This window comes from Cervus elaphus, chromosome 3 (genome assembly GCF_910594005.1).
Source record: "Cervus elaphus chromosome 3, mCerEla1.1, whole genome shotgun sequence".
In the NCBI taxonomy this organism is placed as follows: domain Eukaryota; kingdom Metazoa; phylum Chordata; class Mammalia; order Artiodactyla; family Cervidae; genus Cervus; species Cervus elaphus.
In genome coordinates, this window is record NC_057817.1 from 8944959 (window position 1) to 8972173 (window position 27215).

General features: G+C 36.5%; 1 protein-coding gene across 11 annotated transcripts in view; it reads left to right on the top strand.

Annotated features, from left to right (window-relative positions):
• NAV3 (neuron navigator 3) overlaps nt 1–27215 on the top strand; it is an 892289-nt gene that overhangs the window by 831056 nt on the left and 34018 nt on the right. For 9 of the 11 annotated variants that reach the window (XM_043880083.1, XM_043880069.1, XM_043880142.1 and 6 more), the window contains 7 exons: nt 2699–2782; nt 12624–12735; nt 19248–19369; nt 20318–20338; nt 21029–21201; nt 22764–22917; nt 24337–24511. In XM_043880083.1, the coding sequence (XP_043736018.1) occupies nt 2699–2782; nt 12624–12735; nt 19248–19369; nt 20318–20338; nt 21029–21201; nt 22764–22917; nt 24337–24511 (841 nt within the window). The remainder of the gene's footprint in view (nt 1–2698; nt 2783–12623; nt 12736–19247; nt 19370–20317; nt 20339–21028; nt 21202–22763; nt 22918–24336; nt 24512–27215) is intronic. The other 2 variants (XM_043880089.1, XM_043880106.1) reach the window with 1 other exon arrangement.

A 27215-nucleotide genomic window follows, 5' to 3' on the forward strand; every position in this document is an offset into this window, starting at 1 on the left:
CTCTTTGAGACCCCATGGACTGCAGCATGCCAGGCTTCCCTGTCCATCACCAACTGAAGCTTGCTCAAACCCATATCCATCGAGTTGGTGATGCTAACCGTCTCATCCTCTCTCATCCCCTTCTCCTCCTGCCTTCAGTCTTTTCCAGCATCAGGGTCTTTTCAGTGAGTCAGTTGGCCAAAATATTGGCGCTTCACCTTCAGCACCAGTCCTTCAAATGAATATTCAGAACTGATTTCGTTTATGATTGAAAGTTTGATCTCCTTGCAGTCCAAGGGACTCTCAAGAGTCTTTTTAGCAATTTAAACTAGAGTCAACTCTAATGGTCACCATAGACAAATAAATTTTAAATCAGATAGAGCAGTGCTTTACAGTACCTTCTAACTCCTGCTTACACACCACATGTTTGAATCTGAAAACACAGTGTTAAGCAAAAGAAAACCGTCACCAAAAAAATCATGCCATGTGATTTCACATGGAAAGTTTAAAAATAGGCCAAGCTAAAACATAGTGTTTAGGGATTCAGGTTCAGGTGGCCAAACTCTTTAAAACAGAGGCAAGAACATAATTATCACACAAGTCACAGTAGTGGTTATCTTTGCAGAAAGCAAAAAGGACAAAGATGAAAAAGGGACAAGGGAGTATTTCCAGATCTTTAAATGTCCTGTTTCTTGACTTGCTGCCAAGTGCATGAATGTTCACTGTGATAACCCAGTGGGCTATGCATGTTCCTTTTTTTTCACTTTTAACATAATGTGAAGGTTAGTACAAGAGAAAGTGAACATAACCTTATGCCAACTTCTGAGGGTAATGAGTCTGATGTGATGACCTTCCTTGTCATTGGAAACATTTTCAAGTATAAGATACTGTTCTTCTAAAAGAAAAGATTATTTATCCAAATAAACCTGCTAGCAAACCTTGGAGTTCCGTTCTCAAGGTTGCGTGTATGTGTGTGTTTGAAAGAGAGAGAAAAGAGGCGAGAGGGAGAAGGGAGTGGGAAAAGAATAGATGGGAGTTTTTTGGGTTATTTTTCACATTTTTTATTCAGTAGAGTTGATTTACAGTGTTGTGCCAGCCTCTGCTGTACCACAAAGGGACTCAGTTTGACACATATAGACATTCTTTTTTATATATTTTTCCCATTATGACTTGTTAAAGGATATTGAATATAGTTCCATCTTCTAAACAGTAGGGCCTCATTGTTTACCCATCTGTATATAATCAACTATATATAATAGTTTGCATCTGCTAATTCCATACTCCCAGCTCTTCCCTCCTCCCACCCCCTCATCATGGCAACATGTGTGTTCTCTATGTCTGTGAGTCTGTTTCTGGTTTGTAGATAGATGGAAAGAGAACAGAATTTTACACGTGGACTGAAGATTAATTGCATTTTCTACAAATTATTTTTCTATATATTACAGTGTCTGAAAAACAAAGGCATCCCAGGATAGACTCAGAGCTAGGAACAAAGATACTTTTGTATTAATATCATCCTGTTAATGGAAAGGATTTGTACATTCTAGCTGTAACCAATAAGGGAATAAGCTTTTGGCTGTTACTCATAATGATATAAACTTTTGGTGCCCTAACTCTTAGAACTCCTGTGATCCATTTGATAATAGATACCTCAGCCTTTCAGTTCTGGTAGGGTTACAAAGCACTTTATTTTAATTGCACCCTCTCACTCCTTTCTCTTTTACCTCTCATATACTAAATTTCCCCCATACATAGTTTATTATAGGTGGAAGTTGTAAAATATTCTATACCTGAATCTTTTATGGATGCAATAAAACTCGATCACATTGAGACAACATATATGTGGTTCTGCATGGAGCCCCAGTGAGAGGTTGAAGCGTGTCTTCATGCTTGGTATTCTGTGGTTCAAGCCGTTGCACAATGGTGTGTCAGGAGAAACTGGCCTATCTTAGAGCTATAATAAGATTGTCAAATATCTCTTAATCATAAGAGTTATGGTCATGCACTGCACTGTGTATAATTCTCTGAGATTTCAAAGAAAACCACAGAAATTTAAATAAAAGAAATTAAATAAAATTTAATAGACCAAGTATTATCTCTCATTGGCCTACCTACACGTCCTTAGTGGAAGGGAATACAGTAAAAATAAAAGCCCTTTTTATTGAAAAGAGTTTGGAGGGTGAAGACAACTCCTTTTGATTGAATTCTTTGTAAGTAGGAAAAAAGGAAAGATAATGTTAGAGCTGTCAGCAGATGTCTGACACTTGGAGGAAGCATCATTTCAACAGAGGAGCTAACTATCTTCAGAGGTCATCGTGCAGGTATAAAATGTGAAGAACGTTCGTCCATTGACTATTGCAGTGACTTCCTCTTGGGCTTTGAGTCTAAACACTTGGCAACTCAGAACTTTCTGGTGGGTGTCAAATCCTCTATGGTGTGCAAGTTAGAAGGTGTTATTATTTGCAAAATATCATTCCCTTTCAGTAGTTGAACTCACATTACATGTCAGGACTGAAACACTGATTTTTAAGCTGAAGCTTAGAAATAATAGATGAAGATTTGTGTTAAAGGAAAGTCAGCGCTGAAAGCCAGCCGTGATAGTCATAGTACTTAAAGAATAAGAATACCTGAAATTAAGCATTTTGGTAAGGTGGTGGGTTTCCATCCATCCACATAAGGTTCTGACATTTAAGATATGTTTCTTTCATTTTGTTCACAGGCTCATCTCGTAGCAGCTTTCGAAAAGAGTTTAGGGAATATGACTGGCCGACTGCAAAGTCTAACCATGACAGCGGAACAGAAGGTATGTTCAGGAATTGCCACTGGGGCTTGAGAGAAGGCAGCAAGTTGCATAGATGTTTAAACAACACTCGAGATGCAGCTCCTTAGAAGTACTAGTGAAGGATCCATCCTAAAGTATATTGGGACTATGACAAGAGGATACCTTTTCAGATTTTAGTTTAATGACTTATGATTCAGATTAACCTATATTTGAGTGTGTGCACACACACACACACACACACACACACACATTCTTTCAAGGCAGTCTATTATTTTACTTCTGATAGGAACTATTGAAAGAGTACCAAATAATAAGAAACAAGAGATGAGTTACAATATTCTAGGAATAATTGATAATGCTGTTGACAAGAATTGTATGCTGACAAGAATTTTCCCAAATTCATGGTCTATAAGACCATATTGTAGACCATATTGTGGTCTGAGATACTCACAAAGAAGGCCTAAAATGGAGGTTAGAATCTTTTTAAAGTAAGGGGCCATAGGTTCCAGTATCCATGGGGCAAGATACAATCCTATGTAACTGGGGAATAACAAGGATGTGTTGGCATCTGGGGATGCTGTTTTTGAAGTAAAGCTAAGTTACAGCAAAAGCTTTAAAATAAACGTAAGGATTTTACAGATTGGGAGAAGGAGCACTTAAAAGAAAGAAATAGAGAAGTTGGTTCATAGAGGCAGAAATATCAAAAAGGTCCACGCTAGACAGAAACAATCTGGACACTTTCCACATGATGACCAGTAACTTACCTCTAGTCATGAATTTGGTGACCCTAATCTGAGTTCTTGGATGAGTGTCTAAAAAGTCTCTAAAATTGTGTAGAAATATTTTTAAAAATCACATATGTGTATAATGTGAGCAGATGTCCATGGTTTTCCTCTAATTTTCAAAGAAATCCATAATCCTAATTTTGGATAATTTCATAATCAGTACCTATATCTGTCCATGAGGATGGCTTCAATTTTGGCTTCAGTTCTATAAAGTATGGTTTGGCTTTAAAGAACTAGTGTGTGTTACTGAGTTTTATCAGTTTACCACTTTTTTTTAAAGTTAAAAAAAAAAGGTGAACAGTGCAGTTAAACCAAAAGAGAAAATCAAATATGCCTATAGATGCCTGGTATGAATTTAAAACTATATTCTGCTTGCCCTTATCTTTCATTCTCCTATTTTATTATCTATCCTGCCCATGAAAGAGAACATCCTCTATCTCTGTCAAGTCTGTTCCAAAAGAGAAGATAACAAACTGCTTTGATCATAAATATAAATTTTATCTTAATCTTTTGGGAGGATACATATTTACCATTTCACTGAATAATATAAAAACTCAGCAAACAGGATTACAAGGCCTTTTTTAGGGCAGCTTAGTGGTAATGATTATAAATGTTAGAGTCCAGTAGCCTTGTTTAAACCTCGGTGAGGTCTGCCAAGAGCTGTAGAATCTACCTTTCCTAACTCTCAGCTTGATCATTTCGAAAGTGGGTGTTATAATATCTACCTCATAGAATCATTATGAGGAGTAAGGGAGATATTATAATGATTATAATGTATCACAGGCAGTGAATAATCAACATATGTTACCTTTCTTGACATTTTGCTTTTTTCCATTAAAAAATGTAAGGTAAATCAAATTCATCACTGGCCATGTGCCAGGCATATTGTTAGAAATCATGGATAATATTTGTGTCAGTATCTTTAAGAAGTCAAAATTGATATATTTTGCCTCTGCATATTTCCTTCAGCTCTTTTATATTTATAGGCAAAATTTCACATGGAAATCAGAAATATATACATGTATATTACTTTATAATGTCTATGAAAATTTTCTAAATATTTTGCAATATATCTCTATACTACAAAGAATTATATAATTGTTTTCATATTATCCTTGAAGTAATATTGCCAAAATTGTAAAGCTTTCTCAGAATATATATCATAATGTCTGCAATTGCCCTTGACATTTTTTAACTGAAAATGGAATGGTTGCTCTTTTAATTGAAAGCTATATACCCACAAAGCAATGTTCATTTTATTAACATTGGGTTTTTTAACATTAACATTAGCATTATATTTTATTAACCATGTTTATTTTATTAATCTGAGATTATAACTTGCTTTTTTCCCAAAGTGGTTTTAAGAATCTTATAAAATTTATTGGGTTATGATATAGCACAATTCAATGACAGAATCTCTTGAAAACCAGTAGAGGAATATGTAACAAGGTGCTTACCTGGGTAATTACTGCCCCAAAGTAGTGATTTATTGAATTGAATTGATCTCAAAGAAGCTAAGGCACAAAAGGAGGTTTCTTAGAATGTGTAGTTTTCATTTTCTGACCAGGAGAGCATAATTTAGATTGAAGAGACACACTTACAGACACTGAATTCAAGGACAAATTTATTGTGAAGTTTCTTAAATTGAGGTCATGAAATAACAAAAGACAAAACCGCTGTTCAAATAGGCATTTCTCTAAAAGCTGAGGGCATAACATTTAGTCATATTTCAGTAAAGCCATTTCTTCAGGGAGCTAAGATAAAAGGGCATATTACTCTCTGGTGATCCAACAATCCCGAGGAAAAAAGAACAGATAATATAGAGCAGAGGTTTTGAAACTCTGTTCTAGAATTCCAAGGTTCCTTTGTCCATTTAGTCATTCACCAAAGTTGTGTTGAACTTCTTTTGTGTATGAGACACAATTTTAGCTACTGAGAATTCAGCAGTGAAATACAAACACACATACACACACGTCCTAGTTAATAACTGGTTATAATATAGAGTTCATATTCTAGTACATGATAGATTATGATAAAAATATAATGTCAAGATGCATGATTTCAGATGAAGATAAGCACCACTGAAAAATTTAAAGCTGAGAATCAGAATGCTGTACTGAGAAGCAAGGTGGAATGCTTAACACGTGGAGAACTAAAAGCCAAGATGGTCACATGTGCTGTTACCTAATTAACAAATAGATGAACCACACTAACACTAACAAATCCAAGACTCCTGCTTCAGTGTGGGATTTTTAATAATCATATGGCATTAATATCCTGAAAACTGTATCAAAATTTTTATTAGAAATAGTTCCCTTGAATAGTGTTCTAAGTTTCTTCCTCGTTTCCAGATGCCAAGTCACACTGATTCTTTATGTGCCAAAACACCACTTTTATATATGTGTAGCCTGGTCAAAAAAAGGAAAAGACATGTATGAATAACTCAGGAGACAGAAAATTATGAGATACACTTAGAAATATAACAGGTTGATGCCCTGACTGTTTTCACAGAGAACCATTGCATTTTCATACTAGTTTGTTTATAATATTATATTATATATTTACTTATACTTTTATTTTTTTATTGAAGGATAGTTGATTTACAATCTTATATTAGTCTTAGGTATACAGCAAAGTGATTCAGTTATATACAGTTATATAACAAGTTACATCTATTCTTTTCTAAATTCTTCTCCCTTGTAGGTTACTACAAAATAGTGAGTATAGTTCCCTGTGCTATATGTAGGCCCTAGTTGATTATTTATTTTATATAGGTAGTGTGTATATGTTAATCCCAAACTCCTACTTTTTCCCTCCACTGCTTTCACCTTTAGTAACCATAAATATGTTTTCTATGTCTGTGGATCTACACACACTAGTTTTATAAATGAGGTGGCACGCAGAGGACACATGTCAGGCTCTGGGTGGATAAAAAAAAATCAGGAGAGATGGAGGACTGTGAACCACAGAGGAAGGAACACCATGGGAGTGAAGGGCAAAGGGGGAAATGATAGGACACATTGAGGGAAAGAGAAGGAGTGTGTAGGGAGATGTGGAACCAAGGCCTGAAAGATATCTAAGGAATTTGGTCTTTTGAAGCAAAAGTTTTGACACTAGACTAACAGGATAAAAGATAGTTAATGAAGGTAAAAACCTAACTACATTTTCCAGTAGTTTAACAGCATTTCCGGTAGTTGCCAAAAGATCAAGCTTCCCGGATAGTTCAGTGGGTAAAGAATGCACCTGCAATGCAGGAAACACTGGGTTGAGAAGATCCCCTGCGGGAAGAAATGGCTACCCACTCCAGCATTCTTTCCTGAAATATCCCATGGACAGAGGAGCCTGTCAGGGTATAGTCCAAAGGGTTGCAAAAGAGTCAGACATGACTGAACACAAGACAAGAGTCACATGTTATAGAAGAGTAAGTCTATAAATAGGAGTGGACGTCCCAGATGGCGCTAGTGGTAAAAAACCTCCCTCCCAATGCAGGAGACATAAGAAATAAGGGTTCGATCCCTGGGTTGGGAAGATTTGGAAAAGGGAATGACAACCCACTCCAATCTTCGTGCCTGGAGAATCCCATGGACAGAAGAGCCTGGTGGGCTATAGTCCCTGGGGTCACAAAGAGTCGGACATGACTGAAGCGACTTTGAATGCATGCATGCATAAGTAGAAGTAATGAAGATAATTGTCAATAATGTTTGCCTGTACAGTAATATTATTTCTAGGTATTGTCTGATACCTACTGCTCAACAAATTGTAATGGTAACATAGTTTGATCAAGAATTTTACCTGGATTTCAGGTCCTTGTCCCTTGACTAGTACTTTTCTACCAAGATTCTTTAAAAGACCTAAGATCTAATGCCCTGAAGCATTGTGATGAAACAGTATCTTTTCACTGCATCTAAAGTGGTACTAGCAATGTACCAGCCTTGTCAGAAGTGAAAAAAAAAAATGTCACTCAAATTATTATTCAGGATTTTATTTTCTTATGCTACAATAAAGGTCATCAAAATGGCAAGAATTCTGCAAATCTATATTTTTATGAATGAAATTTTTATACAGCCTGCTGTTTTGCTGTCCTTGAAAATTTACTAAGGCTATGTACTCACTGATAATTAAAAGACTTCCAAATCACTTCTTTATATCTAGTGCCAGAGCTGATTAGAACATATATTAAGGTATGCTAGGTTAGTCTTGTTACAAGATCAGGGCATAACAGAGGAATATATTTTTGTATGAGTATTGGAGCTCAGATATTGATCTTTATGCTAAATATAATGTCTAGGGTTTGTTTATTCTCACCTCTGTGAAACTACTTTTTTTGATAACTAGATGAACAGACACTTAAATACTAAAATAGAAAATTCAAAAGCAACTATCTGGAAATGGTTAACGTAAAAGCTAAAATTTTAGTTGAATTGGGTATTTACATTAATTCCTCGTAGCTCAGGTTAAAATATTTATGTCTAGAAATGTTTTCCTAAAAATTCATCACTAGACTCAGAAAATGCATTCATAGATTTTTAGGGTGCAGCATAATTTGAATCCAGAAGTTACTTATAGATTCAAGTGACAGGCTACTGGGGTTTGATGAATTCAGTTCACTTAAACCAGGAATGGCCAGATTCATTTGGTAGAAAACCTCATGGTATTTCAAGACATACACAAGGGAATGGCTAGTGGGACATGTTCAAAGAAACTACAGCTAGATAATGTGTAATTAATTGTGTCAATATGGGGAAGCAAAAGGCAGGTTTAGTGGAAAAATTTTAATAACCTTGCCTAGAAGTTCCGGTTGGTTGATAAGATTTGTTGCCAAGCCATGGGATTCTCAGCAAGCCCTGTCCAGGAGAAATTTGGAAAGAAGTCAGATGTAGTTAGGAAATTAGGTTGGAAAAACACCAAGCAAGGTTAGTATTCTGACACAATATTTGATCATTTTATTTTGAAGCATTTAAAATCTGACCATGATAACTTGTTTTGCCTCAGAAATGTGTACAATACAGTTAGAAGAGATATTGATTCCATCTAACCTCTTTTACACAAGAAACTGTCATAGAATACTGAAATCTTAAATGGCAAGCTTGTGTTTGAGGCATCATTCTCTTGAAAGGCTCATTGTACGTAAATAAAATTTTAGTTCCGTTCTCACATTTTAAAGTATCAATTTTGAAAAGTGGGAAATATATACAAAATACTATCTGATCATCTTATTCCCAAGACCCTCTGCAGAGTTACCCTCGGGGCAGTCTTCTCTTTGGTACCTAATGAGCGGAGTAGGAAACAGAAAACTGCTGAATTGGAGAAATAGACTTCAAATTCATCTCTTGATGCTATATATATTTTCCAGGTTCTTTCTGAAGGCTTAAAAGGGATCCTCAAAACTTAAGTATCTTCTATTAAGTCACCTTTAAAATGAAAAGAATATGTTAATATATTTCAGATTATCAAAGAATTTTATAGTTGGGTATCTCTGGAACTCACTTCTAATTATTTTTCTCATTCACTCTCCCTTGCATCACCCCCCCCCCAAAAAATACAGAAATCATAGTTGTACTTAGAGGCAATGTTGCAAGTTCCATGAATTATAGACATCTTAGAAAATATGTAGCTTAAAAAATGTGAAAAATCAACTATAATTATAAAAGGGAAAGAGGAATACTAGAAGTAAACTATTAAAAAAATTGCTGTCTCAGTGAAGTTTTGAAATGCTTCATATTCATTTCTATATACTTTTAAAAAAAGAGAAAGAAAAAACTCACTTTGTTGCCATCCAAAGGACGTATTCCAGTGATTTAGCTATATTGAGACTTTTGTCTTATAATGAATAATAAGGTTTTGATGTTTTTAGTATATGGCATCTATTTGATGAGACAGACACCCTCTTGTTAAAATATGCAGTAGAGTTGAATTGTTTCATCATTCTTTGAAGGGAAGAAACATCTGTTTAATGAAGACCAGACATTTGAACAAAATCATTCCAACATTTATTGAGATCAGATCGTAAGTCAGATGAAAAGATAAACTCTTCAACAGCTAACTACACTCAATGCATTAAATGGTCTGGACATATAGAGAAGGAACCTTTTCATTTTTGCTCAAAAGAAAACTCGTGTCATTGTGTATAAAGATACTTCACCATAGTCCTTAAGGGTGAAGAAGGATATTCAAAGCACAGGAAGCAATCACATGGAAAGGCTCAGAGAAAAATATGTGCTAGTTTGAGTTATGGTGAGGGTGGGTCTCATTAACAGAAGTAAGAAAAAAGGGATTTTTGCAGATATGGAGAGATAACTAGTTCAGATTTGAAAAGATTATCAGTGTAGAATTTAGCTATTTTGTTTCTTTAAAGTCAATGTGACATTTTATAGGTACTTGCTTATACTTACAAAGTTTTCCTGAGGAAGTACTGAGTTTGACTAAACTAATTTTTCATAGATGTGATTTTCCCATATATATGGGAATATTTCTTACATAGTTATTCTTCCTCTGGGCTTACTGTGCCACCCTGAGTGATAACTACCCTACCAATAGCTATTGTTTTAAAAAAGATAATTAAGATTTTAGAATATGATCATTCTTCTATTTCATTAAACACAGTTTTCTGAAAAAAAAAAAATCAATATTACCTGAACATTCTACTTCTAATTTAAAAAAACAGTAGTTTCTAGAAGAGATTTCTCTATAAAAGAATAAAATTTGAAATAAATGAAATAAGTCAACCAACCCATAAAATTAAGCTAAATTTTTAGACATTTATATGAGATTTAATTTTCATTTTTTTCCTCTTTTAACCTAAAGGCAAATGTTTTAGCACTGTTGATTTTAAATTCAAGTATGAAAATTGAGTTTAATTAAAATTTAACATCCATGCTAGTTGTAAAATTACTTAAATTATGTGATTCATTAAATATGCACTATAGGTGTTCTTTTGTGAATATGTTTCTGGTAAAAGCAGAATGAATTTCCAGTAAATATTTTATCACTTGGGAGATTTATTTTAAATGGGAAGCATATTAAGTTTTGGTAAAATAATCTATTACTAGTTGGACAAGGGGCAAAATATAGATAGAACTTGGAGAGACTGATAAAATATGACAAATTGTGTTAGACACAATTTTTGTCACAGTATTGGTAATTTTCATACACATATTCTTCTTCCTTTATGACAATAAACACAAGTGAAATTACAGTCAAATATTTTAAGATCCATGTGTGAATCCAGGAGGTCACTACTGATTTTCTATTATGAGATTCTTTGATTTATAAGCTATTAAAAGTCTATAAGAGGTGTTTGTTTTTTTTTTAATGCTGTCCTCTAGGAATATGCCAGATACTCAGGGAAAATAGATATATATGAGGTGCTGAGTATCTACGCTGAACTTGGATATCATTTCAATTAGCACCATCTATCTTTTTTAAAAAAAAGTGTTGAAGGCTGGAATAGCCATTGGACATTCCCATGTATGAAGCAGTTTTCTTCAATGGCACTTATCATGACCCTGCTTTTTTTCATATATACTGGGAGACGTTAAGTAGGGATAAACTGCTTACCACTGAGTGAAGAACTCAAGTGCAGTTCTTTGGCTTTCTGCCAAAGATACTGGAAAAAATGATGAATGACAAATATATTATGGAGGAATTCTCCTCCTAAGAGGTCCACAAGGATTCTAATTTTTAGGATTGCTATCACAGCCAGGGATACTCCTTATTTTTGTGCTCCTGGTAGAAATACTGCTTTCGCTGAAACAACACTCCTGTTCCTGGTTGGTGTTGCTGCTACTGTTATCTTATCTTCCTTATAGTGAGTCCTTTATTTCTGGTAAAGATACTCATTTAAATAACTATGGATGATGAAATTTGGACAAGAATTTTCATTGAGACATAGCTTAAAGTTACCCTGAATTCAATAAGAAAATGGTGGTGGTGGTGGTTTAATTGCTAAGTCATGTCCGACTCTTGAGACCCCTTGGACTGTAGCTTGCGAGACTCCTCTGTCCATGGGATTCTCCAGGCAAGAGTACTGGAATGGGTTGCTATTTTCTTCTCCAGGGCATCTTCCTGACCCAGGGATCGAACCCATGCCTTCTGTATTTCCTACACTGCAGGCAGATTCCTCAGCTGAGCTACGAGGGAAGTCCCAATAAGAAAATAAGTGTCATAAAATTTTTATTTGTAAGCTTTGTAAATAATTTAACTATTTTAAGGACTACATGTTACATATATTTCTATTCAGTTTTTAAAAATTCCTGTATTTCTTTGGCTTGCTGAAGCTAGGTCTTTATACTAGGAATTTCATTTGCCTAAAAAGTGCCAAAATCTAAGATGACCTTGATATGATAGCAGATTTAATAATGTGGCATTTAATAGGAGTGAATTAGGAATGAATTCAGGTTTTGTTATTGAATATAAAGACTCTATATCCCAAATGCAAAGCAGATGGGAAAATCTAAAATCACTCATATGACAAAAACTCAGGGTTTCCAATGAACAGTACATGCCATATGATATACTTTTGGGTACTAGTGATAAGTTTGTTATCTAAATGAGCAGAGTGCTGTCTTGTTTTAGGTCACACTGGTCAGCTTTGGGTGTGTGCATGCTCAGTCGTGTCTGACTCTTTGTGACCCTATGGACTGTAGCCTGCCAGGCTCCTCTGTCCATGGGATTCTTCAGGCAAGAATACTAGAGTAGGTTACCATTTCCTCCTCTGAGGGTCTTCCTGACCCAAGGATCAAACCTGCATCTCCTGTGTCTTCTGCATTGGCAGGTGGATTCTTTTCCACCTGGGGAGCCCTCAGTTTTGGGTACACTTTTACAGAAATAAAAACTATTCAGATCACATTTGTAAGAGAATAACCAAAACATTATTTTTTAATTCTATATCAGATTTAGCTTCTTACATTTACAAGTAAAAGGTTGTAGGATACAACTTAGAAGGTCAGCCAAGCATCCAGATCTCCCAAGACAGTAGCACCACATAAAACCAAGCTCATTAGATAGTGAGCTGTGAATACAAGTGGTTTGCTCTTCTCTCTAAGTGTTAAAGCTTCTAAATTCTGTTTGTTTCACAGGAGTCTGAACTGATAGAACTAAGAGAAACCATTGAAATGCTGAAGGCCCAGAACTCTGCTGCCCAGGCAGCCATTCAGGGAGCACTGAATGGTCCTGACCACCCTCCCAAAGGTATCTTTAGAAGTCTTGCCATTTTTTCATGCAATCTGATAGGCATCTATTTTTATTAATTAGAGCAAAGCTGCTTTTACTCAGTCACACTGCCTTTGATAATATGTGAATTGCTATTATTCAGAATCTCAGAATTTAAGAACAGTAGCTTTCAGTATCAAACGGACCTTAGGAATTGGCTCCTACAGCCAAACTCTTCTCTCCTCTTGATTTGGTGAAGTTGGGTCTAGAGAGGTTGGGTAATACATTCATATTTGCCATTGAGCAAAACAAACCAGAGAAGGAATATGGAAATTTAGATCTTTATGTAAAAATATAGCAATCAATACGGTGAAGTAGTGGGTATTGGGAGCAACTTGTCCTGTGTGGGGGCAATAAGAAATATATTTCTTTTGTAGAAAACTTAAAAACAGTAAGAAAATGGACTAAAAGTTGGTGTGTTTTTAATTATTACTATGCTTCAGTAGGGCTTTCAAGGTGGCTCAGTGGTAAAGAATCCACCCGCCAATGCAGGAGACACAGGTTCAATGCCTGGGTTGTGGAGATCCCCTGGAGAAGGAAATGGCAACCCACTCCAGTATTCTTGCCTGGGAAATCCCATGGATGGAGGAGCCTGGGGGACTACAGTCCATGGGGCCACAAAAGAGTCAGACCCAACCTAGTAACTAAACAATAACAATGCTCCAACAATCTTAAACAATGATAAAATAATCTTTTTTTGCCACCCCCGACCCCTTTGATTGCCACTGAAGAAATACTCTGTGATAATATCATGTCATTTTTTCTCCGTACATAATTTCTACTTATTCTTAGTCTCTTTTAAGTAGCATTCAATATGCTCAACTCTTTACCAGATAACAAATGCTTTCTTAAATCCTGAGTGCTCTGTCATCTCTCTGCCCTTTTCCAGGTGAATTTTGGGAATTTTTGATAGAATTGTTCAGTGTCTTTAACAGCCAGTCATACTTCAGACACTGGAGCATGGTTTTTCTTTCCACTACTCCACCAAAACTGTTCTCTCCATCATCAATAAGGACTTATATAATTCTAAATCCACTACATTTATTTTTTATTTTTTTTATTTTATTTTATTTTATTTTTTTTGTCATACATTGATATGAATCAGCCATAGATTTACATGTATTTCCCATCCCGATCCCCCCTCCCACCTCCCTCTCCACCCGATTCCTCTGGGTCTTCCCAGTGCACCAGGCCCGAGCACTTGTCTCATGCATCCCACCTGGGCTGGTGATCTGTTTCACCATAGATAGTATACATGCTGTTCTTTTGGAATATCCCACCCTCACATTCTCCCACAGAGTTCAAAAGTCTGTTCTGTATTTCTGTGTCTCTTTTTCCGTTTTGCATATAGGGTTATCGTTACCATCTTTCTAAATTCCATATATATGTGTTAGTATGCTGTAATGTTCTTTATCTTTCTGGCTTACTTCACTCTGTATAAGGGGCTCCAGTTTCATCCATCTCATTAGGACTGTAAATCCACTACATTTAAAATTCTTATTATATTCATCATAGAAATAGCATTTGATAGTGATGTCCATTCCATCGTACTTGAAACATTCACTTCTTCTGATGCTCATTACATGCATATTCTTATTCTTCTATGATTTGAAAATTCCTTTCACAGTTTCTCTTGTAGACTCACTTGTTTGTTGCATTTGTTAAATATTGATGTTTCTTAGAGCCCAGTCCCAAGCTCTCTTCCATTGTGATTTTATACATTTTATGATTTTCTTCATCCTATCTAAATTTTTATACAAGCCCATCTAATACTCTATAGTTATTGTTTTTGTGTTGATAACTGTCAAATATATCTCTCCAGGGCAGGCTCATCTCAAGTCATACATCTGTAAATCCAGCTGCTAAAGAGGGGGCTCTATCGGGTTATCTTGAACTTGTCTTCTTCTTTTGCAGACCTGCCTTTGCCTTCAATGCTCATTTCTCAATCAAAAGCATCACCATCCTTCCATATTACCAGAAACCCTCCTCTCCTCACTCAACATATCACTAAGTTCTGTTGACCCCACCTCTTAAATATCTCTCATCTCCGTTTCTCTGATCCTCCTATCACCATTCCTCGTCTCTCCCCTGAACTGCGACCACAGCTCCTAAATAGCCTTCCCGCCCTGTCCTTCACCGCTTTGTGCCATTCTTCACACTGAGACCAGAGCAGGGGTCTAACAGTGTATATCTAACAGGTATCCCATTGCCTTTAGATAAAATACAGACTCTTTAACATGACAGAATCTCTTTTTGCCAGTTTTGTTTATTCAACAAGTATTTAATGATCATCATTTATGTTCTAGACAGTCTTTTAGACCTTATGTCTTGCATTTTGTCATTTCATGCTTTAGCTATCCTGAACTTCAGTTCTTCAAAAGTTCTTTACATATTCTGTTTATTCTGCTTGGCACTTTCTACAGTGTTTGTTCAGCATAAAAACTTTCTGAGATCTTGCGAGAGTTAGCCTAAACATACCTCCTTGGGGCTTCCCTGATGGCTCAGTTGGTAAAGAATCTGCCTGCAGTGCAGGAGACCCTGGTTCAATTCCTGGGTCGGGAAGATCCACTGGAGAAGGGATTGGCTACCCGCTCCAGTATTCCTGGTCTCTCTGGTGGCTCAGCTGGTAAAGAATCTGCCTGCAATGTGGGAGACCTGGGTTTCATCCCTGGGTTGGGAAGATCCCCTGGAGAAGGGAAAGGCTACCCACTCCAGTATTCTGGCCTGGAGAATTCCATGGACTGTATAGTCCATGGGGTTGCAAAGAGTCGGACATGACTGAGTGACTTTCACTTCACTTTCACATACCTCCTTGACTCTCAAACTGTATGAAGTCCCTTTGTGATATGTTTTTGAAAATAACTGTAGTTCCCTTACAAAATTTGCATTACACTTTGGTGCCTTCATTTATTTATGGTCTACCTTTCCTGGTTGATAGCAGGGTGATTTGTTCTCTTAAACTAAATCCTGGCTATGTTGATGCCTTGTATATGAAAGGGGCTTATTCAAATTTTATAGAAAATATTAATATAATTTTTAAAAACAAAATTTAACTTTTGGGAAAATAATTATATAAAGTGAGATATACTGAAATTAAAAGAAAAACTAGTTCTCTAGGGGCTACTTCTGTTAAGAATTTAGCAACTTTCCATGTGGGGGAGTTAATTTATATGCAGCATGGAAAATTACTGCATATTTAAAGCTTATCTTAGAGCTATAATAAAGCAGCTTATGTTCTAAATCTTCATGTTGTAAATAGGTCCAGAAGGGATTTAAAAAGACTTAATCCCTTCTTTACTGTGGTGCAAGACGCTGAAGTAAAACTTTCTGGAAAGATTCATTTTATCTTAGGCAACAGGTAGCTTAATATCTACTGGAATTGAAAAATAGGAGTTCCTTTGCTCAGATATGTGAGAGGGGTGACTAAAATGAACAAAAGGATAACAGTTACAATACAAATTGGTCAAGAAAGATTAAATAATAGTTTTTATAAAGTTTAAAACTAACAAAAACAAATAGTTATAAAGGATTGTATGTATATAGGATATTCAGATTAATATTAAAACTCAGTGTTACACTGAATGAATTGTAAGAATATATTTATTCAACAATTACTTGTTGATCACCTACCATATGATATACTCTGTATAAAGCCCTGAATATATAGTGGTAAACCAACTAGACATAGTCTTTCTCAACATTTAACTTTAATCTTAAGCGAAAACAGAAATAAAGAATTGTTGTGATCATTAAGGTAGCTGAATGTGCATATAAAACAGTTATAAGTTCTAAAATGGACAAGAATGTGTGCCATAGAGAGCAAGGGTACCAGAGAACCGACCTACTCTGGTTGCAGAGTCTAGAAAGTCCTTTACCAGATAGTAATGTATAAGGGGAAATCCAAGGATTCATTGTCAAGGCAGATTTTAAATATTGAGAGAAAAGCATTCCATGAGGGTCTTAAGACAGAAAAGAGATCCATGCCTTTATGGAACTGACCCCAAGAAGATAATGATCAAAGATAAAATAAACTGTACCAGGTTGGAGAGATGAGTACTGACCAGATTACTTAGGGATCTTAGGGCCATATTTAAGAGTTGGAATGTTTTCTATTCTTGCTCAAATAGGAATCTACTGGGAAGTCTTAAATAAGAGAGTGATGGTAAGATTTTTCTTTAAAAAGATTTGAAGATGAGTTGGCTGGCTGTTCTTAGAGCAAGTAGGTGATGGTGATAGCTCCAACTAGAACAGTGACAGAGCAAAGGGTGGGAAGTGGAACATGAAGAATGAATAAACATGTAACTGAAATATATATTGTTTCAAACAAGCTTCTCCATTCATTCAGATTGTTGGTATTCATTTGATCAGCCATTCTTTACTGAACTCTGTGATGCTGCATGTACTCCAATACTTAACTCTAGAAAAGAATTGACAGAGAAAAGTAAAATGCATTCCCTTCATCCTGTAATGTTATTGAAATTATGCCCTTGCCAGTCTTTATTGGAAATGCAGTCATAGTTGAACATAGCTAATGCCTCCAAGGACTACTTTTTAACCTATCTTTAAACATTTTGGGATTAATTAAAGTCAAATATAATTTATTAATTCTGGATATAATGAAAACTCTGAAATACTTTTACTCTTAATACATCTGCTTTATTTGTAAAAGTCAGTCATGATGAGAAAACTAGAAAATGCTAATCTTATTCAGAAAAGCTTGTAGCCAAATGTAGCAGATATTTAAAACACAAAAAGCTACACATATTCTTTTATTGCTTATTCACATAATTTCCACATTAGTTGATTAAGGGATAATGTGTTCCTTTATTGTTGATGCAAAATAACACACATTAAAAAAAAAAGAAAAACAAACAAAAAAACACATAAATACCATGATTTAGGTTTTGGCACTGGTAATGCTTTGGCATGCAAAAACAGTAAATGTTTTCATCTTTAAAAAAAATATACTTTTAGACCAAATTCTAGGGATTCTTAAAAACAGCTATTATATTTTTCCCCTCCTATAAGATTTTTCAGCACGGTTATTCTCTTAATGGAAAAATCAAAGTACTTATTGATAGGTATGTGTATGAGATTAAAGATGGAGATATGTATATGTATATCACCCACCCACACGTATACTTATTGTACAATTTGCAAGTAACCAGTTAAGGCTCCATCTCCATCACTCATTTTACTGTTAAACTACTTTGCTGAAAAGTTTTGATTATATACTACTATTTCTATGGGAACTTTTTCAAAGCTATATTGTAATTTCTGACATCTGATAAGTTCCACTGAGATTTTTTGCTTGGCTAATCTGCATTGATTCCAATTAAATATAACAGTAAGAAATGGACTAAAAGCACATTTGACCTTAAAAATAACTTTATAAATGACTTGTGTCTTCACTAACTCTTAAGGTCAGCTCACTATGAGTAGAAATAATTTCAATTTTAATAATTATAAATAAATCTTATATGCTTGTTGTATGAAGTGACTACCTTCAAAAAGTGATTTAGTATCAAATAGTGTCCTTTTCAAAATATCTTATTAGCTAAAGAGAAGTTCATGCTTTTTAGGAGTATATAGAGGTCATATTACCTGGCAGTTAGTACAATAGACAGTAGGATCCGTCTAAGACTCTTTTTCAGCTCTGTTACTACAAGGAAACTTTAGTGATTACACTCATTACAGTGGTTTGCTTTAATAGTAAAATTAGATGCTCCCAGAGCAAAGTAAGCATCTCGTAAAAGCTAGCTTTATTATTACCTGTTATTATTGCTACTACTATTACTCTTCCAAGTCATGGGCTGGGATTAGGTGTAATGGGAGAATTACACTGTCTTAAATATGATTTCTATTTAATTCACAAATGAAGTCTACCTAGATTCTCTCTTGAGGACTCTCACCCCATTGGCTCTTTGACCGTGGTCAAGGTACTTAACTTCTTTGCATTTCAGTTGCCTCATCTATGAGATGAAGTGCTTAGATGACTGGCAAGGTTTGTTTTGGCTGTAACAAGGTATGCTTCCATGAAATGGAAAGTCAGTATATTTGGCTTCGGTAGCTTTAGTCAAAGGACAAATATTAAAAAGACACAATTAATTTTCATGCCATTATGAGTTTCCATTTACTCCATGGAATATATCATTGGGATAAATTATTTTCTAAGTGCTGCTTGATCTAGGTATTCAGTAAAAATCACTAGCATAGCATTTAATTTTGGGACAAAACTCAGAATTCATTAAACTGCCAATGCTACAGACTTAGCTGAGATTCCCATTGAATCTTAATACAAATACCCTAATTAATTAAAGCAAATAGGGTGGAACTTTGTTAAGCTTATAAAACTAAAACTGCATTGAAATGATCTATACAAAGCTGTGTTGAGTATTATTAGAGAACTTCCTCTCAGAAAGCCTAAAAGTCTTATTTGTTCAGATTGAAAGTCTTTATGAGTAAATGTGACTCTCTCTCTCTGTGGCTAGATCTCCGCATCAGAAGACAGCATTCCTCTGAAAGCGTCTCTAGCATTAACAGTGCCACAAGCCATTCCAGCATTGGCAGTGGTAACGATGCTGACTCCAAGAAGAAGAAAAAGAAAAACTGGGTAAGCTGTTAGCATTCATCTGATTCAGAAGCTCATCACTGCACAGTGAGGCAGGAGTTTTCCTTTGGGGCTTTAGAGATTCACAGCATTTTACAGTATCTCATTCAAGTGACTGACCCCTCAAATTCCACACTCATCAACAAATTCAGGGCAGCCTGGCGCTGAAGAGCAGATGTTTTGGAGTTGGGACTAACTGAACTTAGATTTGAATCCCAACTCTAATGCTTAATTTTTGGCTCTTAGGCAAGTTACTTCACCTTTTGGGGAGCCTAAATTTTCTCGTTTGTAAAAACTGGGTAATTAATACTGACTTTACGGGGATGTTGTAAAGAAAAATAGAGTAGCATCTATAAATAAAAGGCTCAGAGCAGGGCCTTATTGTGAAGGTGGAGATGAAGAAGAAGAAAAGGATGATGGTGATGGTGGTGGTGGTAAAGATGCTGATGGAGGAAGAGGAGAAAAAATAGAATTGGTAAAAGAAAAAGAAGAGTCCTTGCAAACTTCTCCACCCCTTGCACCAGCAGAGCTTATAGTGTGAAAATATCACTGTATCAGATATCAACTATATATATTTTCACCAAAAGAGCATAGGAGAAATATAGAAATGTACTTTAACAGAACTATCCCTTGTTAGCTAGAGACATAATTTATGATATAAAGTAACTGCTGAAAAACTGAGAAGATGCTACCACTACAAAATGTTTAAAAAATAATGAAGTATAGGATTTCTTTGAATGCCATGAAAGAAAAATAAGTTTTAAATAAGTAGAACTCTTGATGAAATCCAAAATGAAATTAGGAAAGGATTTTACTAGAGTGCTTTCTGTAAGTAATGAGAGAAATATCTTTTTTGTTTTAAAAAAATGTTTATGCAGGTAATATTTTAAAATACTGATCAGCCTTCATTCCCTTGATTTGTAATTCCACACTCTTTCATGTTTCTGCAAGGTGAACTCTAGAGGAAGTGAGGTGAATATAAACCGTGGACAATTTGGCATGCATCTATAAAAACACCCACCCTTGGCATGAATGCTATTCATTTTGGCAGGAAGCTTTTATACCTTTTAAAAACAGATTACCTTGTTTGTCTCTCCTTTGTGTCTTTTCATTTTAATCTTCAATTTTAAAGACAAGTAAAACTACTTTCCGAATATCGCTGTAGGGCATACCAATTCTGGTTTTGCATAGTCTGGGAACTGAAAATTTGAATAGAAACTCACAATTAATGAAGTGTTAGGTGAATTTGATTTCATTTTGCTTTTTAAGTTTATACTGTCAGCAGGCCCTGACTTGACAGTAGTGCTAAAGTGGCCATTTAAAACAAATTGCCTTGAAGAGAGGAGCCTTCTGAAAGGAGATCCCTTCAAGGTACTTCGTTTTAAATGAGTGCTCTGACAGCCATGCCCTTGTCCCTGCACTGTTTAAAAGCCTTCCATGTTTGCGCTGTGCTGGATTAATATGAGAATAAAACAGAAACACAAAACACGGTATCTTTTTTTTTTTTTTTTAAATTAGAGATACCGTGCTGCAGCTGTTAATCCTTTGCTTATACATACTGACCCCAGGCAGTGGCTAGGATGGCGCCTGCAAACTAACGGCCCAAAGCGAGATGCCCCCAGTGCAAATAGACAAGGAAGGTAATTTCTGTCCTTCTTGCAGCTGAGAAGCTCATTCAAACAAGCCTTTGGGAAGAAAAAGTCCACCAAGCCTCCTTCCTCACATTCGGACATTGAAGAGCTTACAGATTCGTCCCTTCCGGCATCCCCCAAGTTGCCCCACAACGGGGGTGACTGTGGGTCAGCCTCCATGAAGCCCTCGCAGTCGGCCTCTGCGTAAGTCACCCCCTCTGCAGCACGAGGAAGAATCTATTGAAGACGACTTCAGGCCAGGCCCACATGTGTGTTCCGAATGGAACCACAGCACCGTCTCTGTGTCCAGTATTTCCAGATCTTCCTTAGAGTAGCAGACAGCATTCATTTCTCTTATGTTTTCCATACATTAGAACGTGAATGTTTCTTGATCTCATTCTCCCCTTTTCTAAGTTATTATTTTCACTGGCATTTGTCCTTGTATCTATCTAACTGTGCATTAAATGCAGGTCACCCCTTGTCTGGCCACCAAAGAAACGGCAAAATGGCCCTGTGATCTACAAGCATAGATCCCGGTAAAATGGAGTGTGATGCATGAAAACTGCCAAGATCCCAGTTCTAACCTAAGCAGTGTTCACTCCTGCTTTCTCTAAAATCACTCGCATGTGTTTCAACAATAATGACCTCCTCTGCCCTCCTGTTGTGGAAGTAAAATTTTGTTACCTTAAGCCAAACTGCAATCCATTTTTCTTCATGTGTTAGATAATCTAGCATAGCATTTTTTATAGTATCCCACTATAATGTTATAAGAATAAAATATTTAGAATGTAAAACATGTGCTCTGATAATTCTCTTTGTTCTGTATACTATTTAGTTCAGATTCCATGTGTGCCCGTGACGGCAGCTCCCCAGAGCTGGCATATACATCAGGGCCACAAATAGAACCATTTAAGACCTTGCACACCCACTATAATTCCCTGACTTAGAAGAACATAGCACTATCATTTTGTGACCAGCAACTTAATCCTCGCATTTTAAATAGAAAAGATATTCATTAATATAAAAGAACTTCTTTTGACACATTTCCTCCCAAGCTGTCTGCAAAACACCACCACCACAACAGTAAGGATGTAGTGTGTGTGACCTTCAAGCAGCCCCAGCTAGCCTGCTTGTTTGTGTTGAAACCTTGCTTCAGTTTCATTAGCTGACCTCCTAAATCAGCTGCGCCTACCAGGATTATATAACACTCATCCATTACTTAAATGTCCAAAACTAATCTCCCTGATTTGTCTACAGTATTTATTTTGAAGTACCTGAAGTAACCTGAAGATAGTATTATGGCAAATAAGGTTATTCTTTGCAAAATTTTATAAAACTAGAAATCAACATTTTAATGCATAATAACTTTGTTTTAAACAAATTTAATATGTTGCAAATAGAAGGTTAAGTCTCTTGAGAAAATGGTTGAATGAGATGCAGTACTACTCTGACTTTCAGCCCCATAAATATCAGCAACAAGGCAATTTTGAGTATCAGTTTCTATACAGTAAAGATAGATTGTTTTTCAACTTCAAAAAATAGAGATTAAAAAAAGAGAGAGAGACAAAGGCCTACTCTTTTCAGTTTTGAACCTATGAATGTATTACCGTTGGTAGAACTCTTTTCCTTTTCTCTAGGTTTTGCCAGCAGCAAATAATCTCTGTACCTGCTGGATAATATTGCAGTTCAGCTTTTAAAAGAATCATTGCCTTTCCTAATCCTCTGGCTTCCCCAACTGCTGATTTTGTGCTTGTTTCTTTCTTCAGGATCTGTGAATGCACAGAGGCTGAGGCAGAGATAATTCTGCAGTTGAAGAGTGAGCTCAGAGAAAAGGAATTAAAATTAACAGATATTCGGCTGGAGGCCCTCAGCTCTGCACATCATCTCGATCAGATCCGGGAAGCCATGAACCGGATGCAGGTTGGTCTGTAAGCACCTGCAAGGAATGAACAGGAGAGATTTAAAATGCTGCTTATTCTCTCCTCTCAGTTATTGCAAAAGCAAATCTCACATTTAAATCCCTTTTGGAAATGCACTCTTTTCCTTTAATCTCTGCAACTCCTTTCCTAATATCGGTTGGAGAATTTTGTCAAATCCAGGTTTGGAAATGGGAGTGCAAACTGGCTGGTTGCCCTCAAGGACCATTGAAGGCACTTTACTAGTGATTGAATTGGCTGAGAGCTAAGTTTTCAGAGAAACGACTACAGCCCTTGCTTCTTCACTTTCCCATGATTTACCCTTGGCAACTTTTTCCTATAATTTTGAAATCTGACTTTCAAACACCTTTACCTATTTTTTATTGAAAAACAAATGAAATGAGAAAAGGACAGAAATATAACACAAGCTTTCTAAATATGCAAGTAAAAGTGATGTAGAGTGCCCTCTGTCAAAGTAAAGCTTTTGTATGTCTTGGAAGGATCCAAAGGCTAAATTCAGAATCAGTCTGTGCTCAGACTTTCGTTTTATTATTGTCAGCCAGTAATCACTTGGTACCACAGATGACTGAAACAGGAAAAGCTTGTTGCCAAGCAGATTCCTATATCACTGATATAGTCATCAAAAGGCTTGTGTTGTTTCTATGAGCTTCCTGCCCTGTTTTGAAGGAATAAAAACTTTTTCAGACATTAGCTAGGATTCTGAAGTGATAATTTTAAATCACTTCATTTATATTACTTTTGTTTTACTGTGGTTTTCAACTCTCCCTGAATTCAGAGTATTATGAAGGGCATTTTCTACTATGAGGTATTAATAGTATTTCATTAATTTTAAAAAATTTTTATTTTATTAAAGCATAGTTGATTTATAATGTTGTATTACAAAGTGTCAGATGTACGGCACAGTGATTCAGTTATATATGTATAACTGAATATAGATAGATATAGATACATTCTTTTTAGATTCTTTTCCCTTATAAGTTTTTACAAAATATTGAGTATATAGTAGGTCTCTCTGTTGGTTATCTGTTTTTATATATGTTGTAGTGTTTAATTCTAAAATGAGAAATGGAATGACCTCTTCAATTATGTTCTTAATTCAGGTGAGACCACATCCTGGAAAACTCCTCAAATATATGATAGATTTTTTTTTTTTTTAAGTATAAAAAAATTCCACTGGTCAGTGTATCTGTATTTGTGAATATCTGAATATGTATATGTGGGAGACAGAGAAAGATATTTACTTTTCCTTCTTTGGAAGGAAATCTTGTTTTCATAATTTATATTTATTTACTGTCTCACCACATTAAAACACACACACACTGATTAACACTACTAAGAGAGTTGATACCCTTTTCTCTTCAACTTGGCGCCATGTTTTTCGTGTTTCCCGATCTCACCACAGAATGAGATTGAAATCCTGAAGGCCGAGAATGACCGGCTGAAGGCGGAGACGGGGCACGTCGCGAAGCCCGCTCGGCCCCCGTCCGAGTCCGCCAGCAGCACCTCCTCCTCCTCCTCTCGCCAGTCCTTAGGCCTCTCGCTAAACAATCTGAACATCGCGGAGTCCGTCACCTCAGGTGATTTTGCGCGCACACTGCCTGAGCCAAAGCATGCCTGTGACTTCACAAGCGAGGACACCTCGGATTCGGAGACCCTTGCCCACCGCAGCCCTCACCCATTCCCCCTTCAAAGCGTTAACACCCTCATTCTCAGAGAGAGCCCTTTTTCCTTATAAGTTCATTTTCTGTCATGATCATTTTAAAAGAACATTCTGTGTAAAAGAGTGAAATGCCTTAGAGGTATGGTTTTCATATCATTTTTTAAAACAATATTTGTGCTTGAGAAGTGCTTCCTCCAGGATTACAGATAGGACGAAGGAGTAATATTCTCAGTGACGGTCGTTCGTACTCATCACTATATAATCAGAGCCCCGTGCAATTTGATAGCGTTTTAGGTGCAGGAAGCCCATTTACAGGTGTTTCAGGACCTATGCCTAAATTTGACTAGGTGAGCCTGCGTTTTGCAGCCCAGGGAGAATACAGTTCTCCTCTCTCACCAGACTACAGCTCTATTAAACTGTCACCGAACAGACAAAAAGGAAACACTGGATTCCAGCATTGTGTTCAGAATAAGGGTGCCGATTTGGTCAGTTGAAAATAGAATCATATAACATACCATTGTCTTAATATCTGATGAACTATTCACTTATGAAGTATAAGTGCTCCTTTAATTGAGCGCGCACACACAGCATTTAATCATTTTTGAATACATGAAGGACTTGGTTGAGAAAAGATGTACGGGAGGATCTGTGGTGATTACAAAGCACAGCCACTAGATGACGCTGGAAAACCAATAATTTGCATGTTCCTGGGCAATTTTAGATCCCATGATAGAACTGAGAAACTTCATAACTTGCCTACACTGAAGATTAGAAAACAAAGATAAGGTGAAAAACACAAACAGATATACAACAAGCTGATACTGATAATATGTTAATAAATCATATCTCTTGCTTCTAAAAGGTCAGAATTTGTAAAATTCTACTAATTATATCTTCCCTTCATGGGGTAAAATGAATGGCCCAAATGCATACGTGCTTTCTTATAAAAGGTAGCTGAAAACTAAAAGGTAAGTAGGAATTCCCTTAAGTTCATGGAAACAGTGTTTTATACCATTTGGCAGGGATTTGGGAAGGAAAATGAATTCTGAGAAAACACATCAAGCCAAAGAAATATTAGTCCCAGTAGCTCAGCTGGTAAAAGAATCAGCCTGCAGTGCCGGAGACCCCGGTTCCATCCCTGGATTGGGAGGGTCCCCTGAAGAAGGGAAGGGCTGCCCACTCCAGTAGTCTGGCCTGGGGAATCCCTATAGACAGAGGAGCCTGGAAGGCTACAGTTCGTGGGGTCACAAAGAGTCAGACAGGACTGAGCACAGCGGAAGAAAAAACAGAGGTTATAGTTAAATGAACTTATAAGTCATTAGGTAAAATAAAGCTATAGAAATATGGTGATAACTTGAATGTATAAATTATCCATGAGGTGTTATCACCACTTTCTTCAAAAGATGGGGGAAGAAAAGAACAAAAACTTTAAATCTGAGGGTCCTGAGCCACATCCTATATGTTGGCTTCTGAGTGATGGATCTGAGAGAAGTGAAGTAGGATCCACACCTAACGGCAGTCAGTGCTTTCCTGAGTCCTGGGGCTTCACTTCATAAGGGTTAGTACCTTACAGGATGGCTTAATGGTGGGATTTTATGGCCTGTTACATCATTTTTTTTAGCCCAAGGAAATATGATCAGGTTTGAAGGAGGCAAATTTAGTACTGAAAGTAGTTTAGAAAGAATGGCTATGTAAAAATTATACCACAACTAATGTCTAGGGAAGGCTACGACTCATAAAGGTAGATATAAAATCAAAGAAATTAAATTTACAACTTCTGTGGCCATTTGATGGCCATGATTCAGAATTTGGGACAATTTGGTGATGCAGGATATTTTCTTTTTTAATGTGCTTTATAATTCTCCATTTCATCATTTATTTTATTATTGTATTATTTTCTTCCCTCAGTTATTTTTTAAGTGTGATTTGTGTGTCTGAACTGGCAAAAAAATTAAATAACTTGACATCACTTGACTAGGAGAGCTTTTATTCCCTTCACGATTGTTTCAGTTCAGTTCAGTCGCTCAGTCGTGTCTGACTCTTTGCGACCCCATGAACTGCAGCACGCCAGGCCTCCCTGTCCATCACCAACTCCCGGAGTAAACCCAAACGCATGTCCATCAAGTCGGTGATGCCATCCAACCATCTGATCCTCTGTTGTCCCCTTCTCCTCCTGCCTTCAATCTTTCCCAGCATCAGGGTCTTTTCCAATGAGTCAGCTCTTCGCATGAGGTGGCCAAAGTATTGGAGTTTCAGCTTCAGCATCAGTCCTTCCAGTGAACACCTATCCTGTAGGATGGACTGGTTGGATCTCCTTGCAGTCCAAGGGACAGTCAAGAGTCTTCTACAACACCACAGTTCAAAAGCATCAATTCTTCGGTGCTCAGCTTTCTTTGTAGTCCAACTCCCACATCCACACATGACTACTGGAAAAACCATAGCCTTGACTAGATGGACCTTTGTTGACAGAGTAATGTCTCTGCTTTTTAACATGTTGTCAATCTACCGCACAATTGCACTCATCTCACATGCTAGTAAAGAAATGCTCAAAATTCTCCAAGCCAGGCTTCAGCAATACGTGAACCATTAACTTCGATATGTTCAAGCTGGTTTTAGAAAAG